This window comes from Pygocentrus nattereri, chromosome 4 (assembly GCF_015220715.1).
Source record: "Pygocentrus nattereri isolate fPygNat1 chromosome 4, fPygNat1.pri, whole genome shotgun sequence".
NCBI classification, from domain to species: domain Eukaryota; kingdom Metazoa; phylum Chordata; class Actinopteri; order Characiformes; family Serrasalmidae; genus Pygocentrus; species Pygocentrus nattereri.
The window spans coordinates 1,658,072-1,670,691 of NC_051214.1; the positions used below are offsets into that span (position 1 = coordinate 1,658,072).

General features: G+C 42.8%; 1 protein-coding gene across 1 annotated transcript; it reads right to left on the bottom strand.

Annotated features, from left to right (window-relative positions):
* Positions 1 to 8,538: 8,538 nt before the first annotated feature.
* LOC108432876 (trace amine-associated receptor 13c-like) lies at positions 8,539 to 9,519 on the bottom strand. The gene has a single exon (XM_017707002.1). The coding sequence runs from the start codon at positions 9,517 to 9,519 to the stop codon at positions 8,539 to 8,541; it is 981 nt and encodes a 326-aa protein (XP_017562491.1).
* Positions 9,520 to 12,620: the final 3,101 nt, after the last annotated feature.

The window sequence follows — 12,620 nt, forward strand, 5'->3', positions numbered from 1 at the left end:
AAGTAGCGCAGACTGAGCCGGAGGAGGAAGTCCTCGCAAGCCCCGCCCTCATGAGGGTACCTTCCGTTACACTGTGACTTCCTCCCTTCCTCCCTTCTTCCTTTCTTCCCTTCTTCCCTGTAATGTTTTAACCTAAAGGCTCCGTTTTATTGGTTATTCTTTCATCTTGTTTCTTGGGCACCTACACCTCTGAATAATTCAGTGTAATATCTCTGTATACACTAGGACAGTGGAGGTGGAGCAGTTTGGAGATGAAGCCAGAGAGGTTGAGATGGTTTGGACATGTGTTGAGGAGGAATAGTGGATATATTGGGCAAAGAATGTTGGAGATGGAGCTGCCGGGTAGAAGGAGAAGAGGTAGACCTCAGAGAAGGTTTATGGATGTAGTGAAGGTGGACATGGAGATGGTTGGTGTGAAAGTAGAGGAGGCAATGGATAGGGCAGATGGAGGCAGATGATCCGACCCCTAAAGGGAGCAGCCGAAAGAAGAAGAAGTTTCAGTATCCACTAAACGTTATTAGTTTATATTAGTTGAGAAATAATTATTAGTAAACACTGAATAATTCATCTGGTCAAAGTTCTGGCAGGTGTGAGTTGAAGATCAATCTGACAGGTTCTTCTGCCAGACGTTGGCCATTCCTCCCAATCACACCCCTCCAGGTCTCACTGTCATTGCCCACGTGAGCGTTAAAGTCCCCCAGTAGGACAATAGAGTCTCCAGGAGGAGCACTTTCAAGCACCCTTCCCAAGGACACTTCGGACACTGCCCGATCCACAAAGCACCAAACCCCTTCTACTGCCCCTCCCATTGGTGGTGGGTCGATGGGAGGGGGGACTCATGTAACTCCTTCGGGCTGGGCCCGGCCGGGCACCATGAGTAAATGCCCGGCCACCAGACACTCGCTGGCGAGCCCCTCCCCCAGGCCTGGCTCCAGGGTGGGGCCCCGGTAACCCTGATCCGGGCAGGGTACACAAGTCCTGTTTTTGTGTCTTCATAGGGGTTATTATGGATCAAACTTTGTCTGGCCTGTCACCTAGGACCAGTTTGCCATGGGAGACCCTACCAGGAGCTTTTGCTCCAGACAACATAGCTCCTAGGATCATTCAAGCACGCCAACCCCTCCACCACGATAAGGTGGTGATCCATGGAGAGGTGACATATATGTAGTTTTTCGTAATATTGCTTTTGACGTTTTGCCACATTTTCATGAGAGGGGCGAGAAGAAGGAGTTCACCCTTTATTGGTCACCTGATTTGGAGCCAAAGGTCTTCTGAAAGCATAGTCACACCCACTCGGAGAGCTGTGATCTGCCTCGAACCTGGCGGGAGGAGGGAGGACTAGAGGGAGAAGGAGAAGGGCACTGAAATATGAATGGGAAAGCTCGTAACGCCCAGCATGGTGTCTGTTTGTGGAGAAAAAGAGCTTCAGCTTGCCGATAAAGCAGGGACTGAGGAAAGCCATCAACACCCCAACACCTAACCCACCATCCCTGCTGAAAAGCTCAGAGAAACCACTGTTTCTTTTCCTGATGATTTTGTTCTGTGTTTTTTAATGGGTTGATATCACAATGTGGAGGATCCCCACGGCTGTTTCCGTTGAATGCACACACATTCCCACACTCAGCTTTCTGTCCCTCTGCTCCACTCAGCCTCCCATTTCACAGCCTTTAAAATGTTATCATACTTCAAGAGTAAGCAAATAACAAGGCACATATTCATAAGACTTTGTTATTTAATGGCCATTAAATTCAAGTTAAACATTTTTCAGTGTCAGAAAAACAGAAATCATACAGGGAGTGAAGAAGTAAGAGGAAGATAAGTGAAAAAACAGGTGTTTGTTGAAAGCGAGCTCTGAGCCCGGCTGTCTCATAAAAGCTGAACTGAGCTCCACAGTTTAGAAGCAGAAGAACTGAAAGAGCCTCTCCACGTTTTCTGTGTTTTACTGAGGGCGTCTGAAGGTCAGAATCTGCAGACCTAAGGTCACAAATAGGCAGACGGTCAGGAGCTTTAAGGTCATTCAGAGTTTTAAAGACCAGCAGCAGAGCTTTAACCTCTGTCTAACAGATCCAGGCGGTCAGTGCAGTTTCTAAACAGGGCGTTATGAGCTCTTAAGCTTTAGTCTATGTGGGACGTTCATAGAACAAAGAAAAAGGTGTTCTGAGAATCCCATGGCTTTAATTTATATGGCTATTTCCTGAAAATACTGACAACATGTTTACTGTGGTCTCTGCCTGCCGTCTATAGGGGTTTTCCGGATGTTTTAATGACCTGAATTTGCCATTTGTGCTACTACAGAGTCTGAGTTGGACTTAAGCAGTGCTGTGCTGACCTCTTGTGGTCTGTTATGCGAATTGACAATGGTGACAAAGTATTAAGCAGCTCAGTGTTGGTCGGTTGATCTGGAGGCCTCATGTTAATAAATACACAGCATGATGTCTGAGTGTTGTTTCACGATCCTTCTAAGATAAGGTTTTGGCCTAAAGTGTATCTGCATATGGCACAAAAATAGTGATTTTTTTATTTACTGTTATTAACATTGCATAAAACTCAGAAGACTCATGGAGGTTAATGTGAATAGGCGTTTAAACCCAAATGAAACACATATTTGTTCAGGCTAGCACAGGGATTCTCGACCACTGGGCCGTGGACCACAAGTGGGCCGTGAAGCACCCTCTGGTGGTCCTCAGGCCGGTGCTGAAGAGGAAAAGACGTACGTACCCGCTGTCCACTGTAACGGACCACAAGGCTGAGAAAAGTCCTGTGTTGTTTTTTTTATTACTGCTTTTAAACTTTTAATCTCAAAATCCATCTCTTCACAATATAACAGACACATGACGTGGAAAAACTGCACTAATGTGATTGAAAGAGATTAAAGGAACCCTTACTGTGCCTCTCTGGCTGGACCAGGTTTGCCAAATTGAAAAATAAATAAAAGTAAAAAATTAAGGGCTCAGTAAATGAATCAATAAACACATAATAAAAAAAACTAAATAGAGTATACACTGTATACAGTATACACTGAGTATACACTGCTCGTGGTGATTGTAAGTATACACATATTTCCTTTTCCTGCCGTTATACATTTCTCTATTCATTTATTTCTGGATTATTTATTTTGCTTTATTAATGCGCCTTCTGCCCGATGACTGCTGGGATAGGCTCCAGCACCCCCCCGCGACCCTGACGGAGAAGCGGCTTAGGAAATGAATGGATGGCTTTATTAATGCCATTTTTTATATATTTTTCCATATCTAGGTTTTAAACAATTGTTCGATTTATTCATTCGATTTGTTCTCCCTGTGTCTGCATGGGTTTCCTCCGGTTTCTCACAGTGACCTGCAGTCAGGCCAATTGGACATGTTAAATTGCCCCTGGGTGTGAGTGAATGTGTCTGTCTGTCTGCCCTGCGATGGACTGGCGACCTGTCCAGGGTGTATCCTGCCTTCCGCCCGATGACCGCTGGGATAGGCTCCAGCACCCCCTCACGACCCAGAGGGAGAAGCGGCTTAGAAAGTGTTTGTGTGTGTGAATTGTTATATATATATTTATATTTAGCATCATTCTTTGCAATTCTACTTCATATATTACTTTACTGAGCCATTTATTTTATATTTAATTTTTTTTTATTCTGGCAAATCTGGTCCTCCACAGGAGCGGCGCTGTGCCTCTCTCGTTCACCTCTTTCTCCCCAGTTCAATGGGAGTGACTGAGCTGCTGTTTGATTGGCTGTTAGACATCCTTTCTGAATGACAACAGGTCTTAATTGGTGTTGTGTGCAGCAAAGCAGATGATAAACAAGAAAACACACGATGTCCATTGTGCTGGACGCAGGGTCTGAAAGGGTTAACATCGCAAGGTGAAGAATCCTAGTGGCAACTGATGGTTTCCTAATGGGATCTAAAGGTGTGCAACTTACAGGGAACTGGTCTCTAATAGTAAGTAACCATGAATCCAATTGATACAGCGCAGTCCTACTGTCAGAATGAAAATGATAGTCGTGTAGTTTCGTACATAGAAACTTAATTCAGTACAGAAGCTCATATTCATGCGTTAGAGAGGACGGTGTTTGATTACTCTGCCCTGTTAGAGAGTGACCCTCTGTATTGATTAGCTGAGACGGGGGAAAAGGAGAAAATAAAAGGGAGGGCGGTCATTGTGACTGTGTCCAGACAATAACTATGAAAGTATTAAGAAAGAACGCGTTGAGTTTAGTTCATCCACGCCAACGCTACCCACACTCCGAGCCAGGAATCGGTGTTACTCTAGGATGAGTGCTAAGGGCTCGTCCTCAGTCAGCAGAGGTTGTAGAGGATCATGTGAAATATAGTTAAATCATATTAATGTGGCTAAATCAGTTTGAAAGTCCAGCGCATGTTTTCTTCAGTTCGTGGGGACGTTTTTTAATTCGTTCTTTCGGTTTCTTTGAATAATTTTCATGTTTCGTTTTTAAAGGAACGCACATTGTTTATTCGTTTTCAAACAGAGCAGTAGAGTAAAAGCCTGGAGGCGAGGCAGGGTGTGTGGAGTCAGTCCAGCTTAGAACAGATCAATTCAGTGGATTAGGGTCAGTTATGTTCCCTGACTAAAGACACTGAGATGGAGCCTTGGGGGTCCCACCCCAGGGACTAGAGGGGAACTGCCCCAGTGACAGTCTAGTACCTATGTGGGCAGTAATGGGCTGGAGGTTAGTGAACCGGCCCTGTGACCAGAGGGTCGCTGGTTTGATCCCCAGTGCCGACAGTACATGATTGAAGTGTCCTTGAGCAAAACCCCCAACTGCTCCCCGGGCACTGTGGATAGGGCTGCCCACCACTACGGGCAAGAGTGCTCACTGCCCTCTAGTGTGTATGTGGTGCGTCACCGCACTGATGGGTTGAATGCAGAGGTGAAATTTCCCTGTTGTGGGGCTCATAATGTCACTTAGTCTTTATTTCTGAGAGCGTGACTCACTCATTTAGATCACATTTAGCAGGCTAAAAGCTCTCCACAAGGGGGCGTTGCATTTAGAGCAATGCTTCGCATCAGTGACACTGTTGAAATCAGTGTCCCTTGTTAAGCAGGTAGTGGTAGTGAAGATATTGAGATGGTGTGGTGCATGTTCACGTTTTGATTGAGAAGGTGGATCATGGACCTGTATGAGAGAGAAAGAGTCTTGTTGGTAGGTGGCTGTGGGGTATCAGCTGCTGTTGGTGGTGTTGGGCAACGGTGACCGTTTTTCTGGCAAAGCGTGGGCGGAACGGGTGATGGTACTGTTCACGGATCGCTAACACAGTATAGCCCGGGATTGAGAAATTTTGATATTCACGCATCTGTAAGAGTCCATGAATGGATATCCAGTTAACCCACTGAGAAGAAAAGACATGGGCCATTCTACAGAAACGTCCACTTCTCTATCTCTCCATAGGAGTCACTGGTGTTACTGATCGTCATCGGTGTTCCTCATAATAAAGGAAACACCAGAGACGTTTTTAATGATCAATGCATTTTACAGAACATCAAACCACACGCCATCCATCAGGGAACGTCCACTAAAATATGGAATTTAATCCATTTGTGTTTCTATTGTTTCACAGTGACCTCAGAATAAAGTCGGTCACACCAGTGACGTCAGCTAGAAGCTTCATATGAGATCATGAGCTGAATGAGAAGATCTCTGAGAACTGAGAGACACAGTGGACTCACCATGAGCTTTTCTCCATAGATCCTCAGACAACAGGTCAAAGGAGGTCGAGTGACGTCATCGGTGTGACTTTTATTTCAAAATAAGAGATTTTTTGTCGGAACAAAACCTTGTATCTCCAAAATGGTAACTTTACAGGAGAAGAAAACCTGCTTTACTTTTAATGTAAATCAATGGAACCAGACATATTTCTAAGCAATTTTGGGCCATTTCTTTTGGGCCATTCCACAAGAAAGTTTGACACAATATAAAGGACGAAAGGTACATTCAAATTATGTAAAAAACTGGAAAACTACAAAAATGGAGATACAAGGTTTTGTTCTGACAGAAGCGACATGTAATCACAAATATAAGCCAACCATTGTGTTTCCCTGAAGTGGGGGCCTCTATATTTTATACCATCTATATTTTACATCAATGCCTGAATACTGATTTTTTTTTTCTGATCCAAGTAACTTTACGTTTTGGCTGATACTGAATCCAGGGGTCGGCAACTAAAATGCTAAGAAGAGCATTTTGTCCTTTTAACAAAACTCAAACCACCTGGGAGCCACATCACTTTATGTCTGTTTAACCATCTTGGCTGTACTGTGTCTCAGGATGTGCTGATGTGCTAGTACAGGCTAAAAATGTACAACCCCAATTCCAATGATGGTGGGATGTTGTGTAAAACCAATAAAAACAGAATACGATGATTTGCAAATCCTTTTCAGTCTATATTCAATTGAATACACTACAAAGACGAGATATTTAATGTTCAAACGGATAAACTTTATTGTTTTTTGCAAATATTCACTCATTTTGAATTTGATTGTAATTTAAACACAGGCGTACTTTGCTTTGCTTTAAGCTTCAGCTCAGCTATCGCTTCTTTTCTCGCATCTCCAGCAGGAATCTTTTCCATAAAATTGGAACAGTTTCTTGTAAAATGTCTCAGCATTCCATTTTTTACGAGGCTGAAGTCGCTTCTCATTCCAGCGTCTTGTTTAAATTTTCCCATCCCACCTTAAATGGTGCCTTAGGTGTCAGAATGTAACTGCTGCACCATTTAAGGTGGAACAGGATAATTCGAATCAGAAGCGACTTCAACCTCACAACTTTTCAGTTTTGCTGCGTCTTAAATCTCTCTCTTTGCCGTTTCGTAGCTACTAGCTGGGCGAGACTGTTGTCTGTGTTGCTATGGTGACCAGCCGTCTGCGCTGATCTTCAGGGTTAAAGGGTGAATCAGCTGTTCTACATTAACTCCAGCGTTTAAGACCATTTACTGTTAAACTGTGTTGAAGGATCAGCAGAGCTTTATTTTACTGTAGAGGAGGATTATTTTATTATTACCTGCTGATCTGATTCAGCTGTGGAGCCACAAGGGGGCAGTAGAAGAGCTGAATTTTGCCACAGTCTGTTCTAATCTAGTCTGGTCTTTGTATTTTTGTAGATGATGCAGACACATGATTTAATTTAAATAGATTGGGCTGCCAAATGATTCTATAATAAAATCAATACACTTTTAATGTAATGTGACATTCTAGGCTGATATGTTTTTTTTTTTGGCAAATTTTTACAGCTTGTCTAACATTAATCCTGTTTATGACTACGATTCAGTTTGAGCAACGTTTTTGAGCGATAGGCTCACTACCAGCTCCTTCTAAATCACTTTATATTTGATAAGTGATATTTATTTTTTACTTTATTGTGTTATGAATACATTATGAAGTCTAGTGTTTCTCTAATGTGCATGCATGCCTTGCCCCTTTAAATGCAGTTTTTACCCCATGAGCACCACCAGTGGTAATGCTTCTGTTTTTCTACATCATAGGAGTGCATTTGTCATCATGCCTTTGGTGGCACGCTGCTCAGAGTGAGTGAAAGCAGACTTCAAACGTAATAGCCTCAAATTTTACATGCCTGTGTTTTACACAGAAGGCCACTAAGCTCAAATTCAGTCCCAAAGGCAGAATCACAGATATTTTCGTTTTTTACTTCTGACCAGGGGCTTCACTTCCAGGGGTTGTGGATCGTGTCTGTTAGTGGAATCTTTGACAGTGTTGTGAAAGTCAAAAAAGAAAGACAGGACTGGACCTGGAACCGGGCTTATTTTATCTGCTGTCTGGTTCAGTAAAATGTGCCCTTATGTCTGCACAGGTCCAGAAGGGTTTCTCATATTTCTCATTTTCAGTTCTCATTTTTAAGTAAAGTGAGCACATATTTAATGAAATCTGTTATAATCAATCGTAATAGACTTTAGCATTCCATGCAGCAGAATTTCCACCTTTAAAGAATTTTCAAACCCCTAATAACTAATGCAACGAACAAATCGCCGCTGTCGGAACAAAACCTCGTGTCTCCATTTTTGACAATTTTCGTTTTTTGACATCATTTGAAAATGCATGTTGGCCTTCATATTGTATGTAAATTTCATGATGAATGGACCAAAATAAATGGCCAAAAATGACTTGGAAAAAATTCTGGTTCCATTGACTTCCATTAAAAATAGAGTAGGTTTTTACTTCTCCTGTAAAGTGACCATTTTGGAGATACCAGGTTTTGTTCTGACAGCTTCAGATGGGCACAGCGAGAGGTACAGGGTCAAACGTATACTATGAACAAAGGAACAGTGATGACAACAAAACTACGGATAGTTTTGCTTTTAGATAATATTTGTCCAAAACAGTAACATTATTTCATTGTATGCTAATTTCAGAATAAAACTAAAGGGAAAGTCAGGAATTTGACTTCTAAGCAACATTATGGCCATGTGCCTCTGGAAGTTACTCCAAGTGACACTGATTGAAAACAGATTGATCTTTTTTTTTCATGCAGACATTCCACGAAGTCATAACTATGAGTACCCGTTTCACTCCTCAGAGCACTTTCATGAGCGCTGAATCAGTTCTGAATATCCGAAGAGTTAAAATGACTTTGGTGCACCTCCTAAACCACGGGTAAAACAAAGCATAAATCACTGGGTTGATGGTGGAGTTCAGATATAGAAGGATCACCAAATTATGAAATGACGCCGTTTCAACTGCATTACTTACTAAAGTATTAACAAAGTACGGAAATAAACAAGCCAAAAAAACAGCCACTAAAATGCTGAGGACTTTGGCGGCTTTTCTCTCAGACTTCATGGAGTCCGCCGTGTTCTTTGAGCCGTGGGCATTGCTCTGCAGGTTAAGCTCCCTAATAGCACTGGCATGCTTCTTGGCAATGATGAAAATCAGAAGATAAAATATGATTATCACAGAACAAGGAAGGACAAAAACAACCAGAAGATCAACCAGAGACCAAACCTCGTTTAACACCACGAGGCACTGGTCTGGACACAGTATCAGACCTATGGCGTTTCCATTAAAGTACAGAAGTGATGAGTTGTAAGACAGTAAAACAAACCAGTTGCATAAAATCACAACACAAGCTTTGCCCGCGGTTATGTTTTCAGCGTAGAGAAAGGGGTTAGAGATGGCAAAATACCGGTCAACAGCAATAAGAGCGACATTGTATATCGATATGCTGGTGACAAAAAAGGAGATTAAAACAAAAAACACACAGATAGCTGGTCCAAAAATCCAGCACGATTCAGTCAGTCGACTTAAGTGGAACGGCATCACAAAAACTCCGACCAGAAAGTCCGACGCAGCCAGAGAGAGGATGAGCATGTTAGTCGGTGTGTGGAGCTGCTTGAAGTGGCAGACGGAGATGATGATGAGCAGGTTTCCACACACTGTCAGCAGAACAGCAGCAGCAGCACACACACAGAGCAGCACATAAACAGGAGACACGGATCTCTCTGGACAGGAAAACTGTAAACAGGGATCAGTTTGGTTGAGCTCCATTAAACTCATGGATCCAGCATTTAAACTGTGCTCAAAGAAATAAATCACTTCGTCGCTCCTCCTGCGATGCTGTAATTCGACTGGTTCCAGTCCAGCGTCATGATGACGAGAAACGCCTGCCGGGCAGACGAAAGCTCGGACATTTATACAGAATGGAACAAGCTCACACCCACTTGACACACATGATGTAACTCAGGGGTTCTCAACCTTTCCTACCCCAAGGCCCACCTGTTTATACAAATAATTTATAGTGGAAAGATAAAATCCACTTTTTGAATAGTTTTTCTTTTAAGTGCTGAAACTGTGAACCTGGGAATCAGGTCAGATCGTCCATTTGGCTCAATCACAGGTCCCGTTGTTTTTTTTTTAAGTTTGAAATTTGAAGTTATGTTAAAAAATATATTTGCAGAGATCTTAAAAAGGGCAAAAAGGAAAAAAGAACAGAAATATATGAGGTGGATTTGGACCGTGATTTGGAGCTGCAGTTGAGTTGGAACTCCAATTCCCAGAAGCCCTCAGGCTGATTAGGCCCAACCTGGAATACCCGTGGACTCCTCTACTTAAGGCCGTGGCAAACATCAGCCCTTTTGTCACACCTTTCTAGAGGAGTGACTGGTCCGGTATTTAGCCCAAGTGGGTATTTAGACTAAAGAAAAGAAAAGAGAGCTGGGAAAAAAAGAATAAATTGCCCCAAAACTTTTTAAAAGCCAGAAGGCTTAAAACAAGAAACGGCTCCAAGCCAAACAAAGTGTTTGTTCTACAAAGAACAAACAGGCGACACATTAAGCTGACCTTCCTCGCACAATCACATAGGAAGTGTCTTTCATTTTTTAGTTATCTTTTATTTTACCTTTCTATCTCAACCGTTGTTTGATCACGCTGCTCTCAGCGTCCCCTTTTGTCTGCCCTTTCCCGCCTTTTTAAATTCCCATTTGTTGGTATTTTTCCCATTTGTGCCTGTGCTTCCAAATGGAGCAGTGGTAACTAATTGGTGGTTCGAGTCTGGCTCTGAGCCACCCCAACATGCAGAATCACTCGATCACCTCAATAACTGGTTTAAGACCCTTTCTGACGGGTTTTCCTCTCTGCACTTGGGTCTCCCTCCCTGCTGTCCCATAACATCAGTATATCGGCTTTTCACTGAAAATACTCCACTGCCTTTGGTCCCGAGGTTTCTCTTTAGTTTTGAGGGTATTTGTGATTTATTTGAAATGGCCAAGCCTCACTTTGCTCACCGGGCCTTTGCATTAGCGTTGTACACACTAAACACGTAGATACTGGAAATGTTTATCAACCATATTTCTACATAACACAGTGACAGACAGAGATGATGATGAGCAGATTTCCACACACTGTCAGCAGAGCTTCTACAGACATTAGTGAAAGAATGGGTCGCTCTCAGGAGCTCAGTGAATTCCAGCGTGGTGCCGTGATCGGACGCCACCTGTGCAGCAAGTCCAGTCGTGAAATTTCCTCACTACTAAATATTCCACAGTCAACTGTCAGTGGGATTATAACAAAGTGGAAGTGATTGGGAACGACAGCAGCTCAGCCACGAAGTGGTCGGCCACGTAAAATGACAGAGCCCTGACTAACCCTTTATGTATGAGTTCTTTTGTGGGGAAAACCGACTTCATGCATCATTCAAAAAAAAACAAACTTTAAAGAGCTGGTCATACATGACATGGAAACCTCACTGCTTTAAGCAGTCAAATGATCTCCTCTGGCCCCATCCCATCTGAGCCAAAAAGACCCTCACACAAGAATGCTTTTCACTGAAAAGCTCAATACAGTAATCTCGCAGTAATCCTACAGAAGCCAGTAGCTCAGCCTGCTTTAACACATCCTTTTGTTACTGAATTCTGCCAGGGACACTTTGCACCTGGAACATCACCTCCAGCCTCATTACACTCAGTACTGGCAGGAGTCTCTATACAGCCCACTGTAAGGCCTCAGGTGACCTGAGGAGAGAATGTATCCTCGATATACTGTATGAACCTTTCACACGTGTAGGGTACGGCCGAGTGAGACGTGTTCTCACTATAGGACATACTGGGTGGTTTAGGTGAAGGGCAGCACCAGCACGGCATGATGAACAGGTACGAAGTGGAACTCACACTTGTTTCGTTTACAGCACATAAAATATGGCAGAAGTGGCTGTGATGGTTTTTGCATCAGTATTAATATGACATATCAAGTGTGGAAAGAAATACACAGGCAAGCAGAAAAGCCTGAAGCAGCGACACTCCACACACGCTCTGTTCACGCATGGGTTCACTTGGACATTATCCGGACTTTGTACTGGGAGCAGGCAGGATCGAGTCTGGGTGATGTCCGATCAAACCGATTCGGGTTGCCATCCTCAATTACAGCTCCTCTGGTTATCGTCGGGACGGGATCTTGGTCATGGCGCATGGGCGGGAGTTTCGTTGGTAATGTGTTTTTTTTTTGCTGCGTCACTGTTTAATTTGGGAAATACATTGTTCCAGTGCTACCACACCTGCCACAAATGCTGCATCATTAAGGCCTCCAGCATATTGTTTTTCCCTTTGTATACAGCGCTGTGTGAAAGTTTTAGGCGTCTAAGCGAATTTTTCACAGTTTCCCTCAGCAGTGAGTTTATCAGAATATACATTAGAATAAAGTCGTATTCATAATTCAAATAAACAGAAAAACAATAAAAAGGAACAAGAATTTCTCGGGTCCATATTTTTCCTGGACACCTTCACAGCCGCCACAGAGACTCGTTAATATCATCAATGACATCATGAGCTCAATTTACTGAGCACTGATTGGTCAAACCAGGAGCTGCTTTTTAACTACATATAATACTGGGCTTCCTCGAGGAGGAGAGGCTTGGAGATGGGTAAACAAACACACCAACATCCAGAACATCACTGTTTATTATATGTATGTGTGTGTGTGTGTGTTTGTGTGTGTGTATGTGTGTGTATGTGTGTAATATCATTATTAAATAATATTCTATACATCTTTTATATAATATAATATAATCAAATAACACTTTTCTCAGCAAATAAACACAAACTACACAAACATATTTTGAAAATGTGTCTTGTGTGTAAGACTTTCATTCAGTACTGTATATTGTA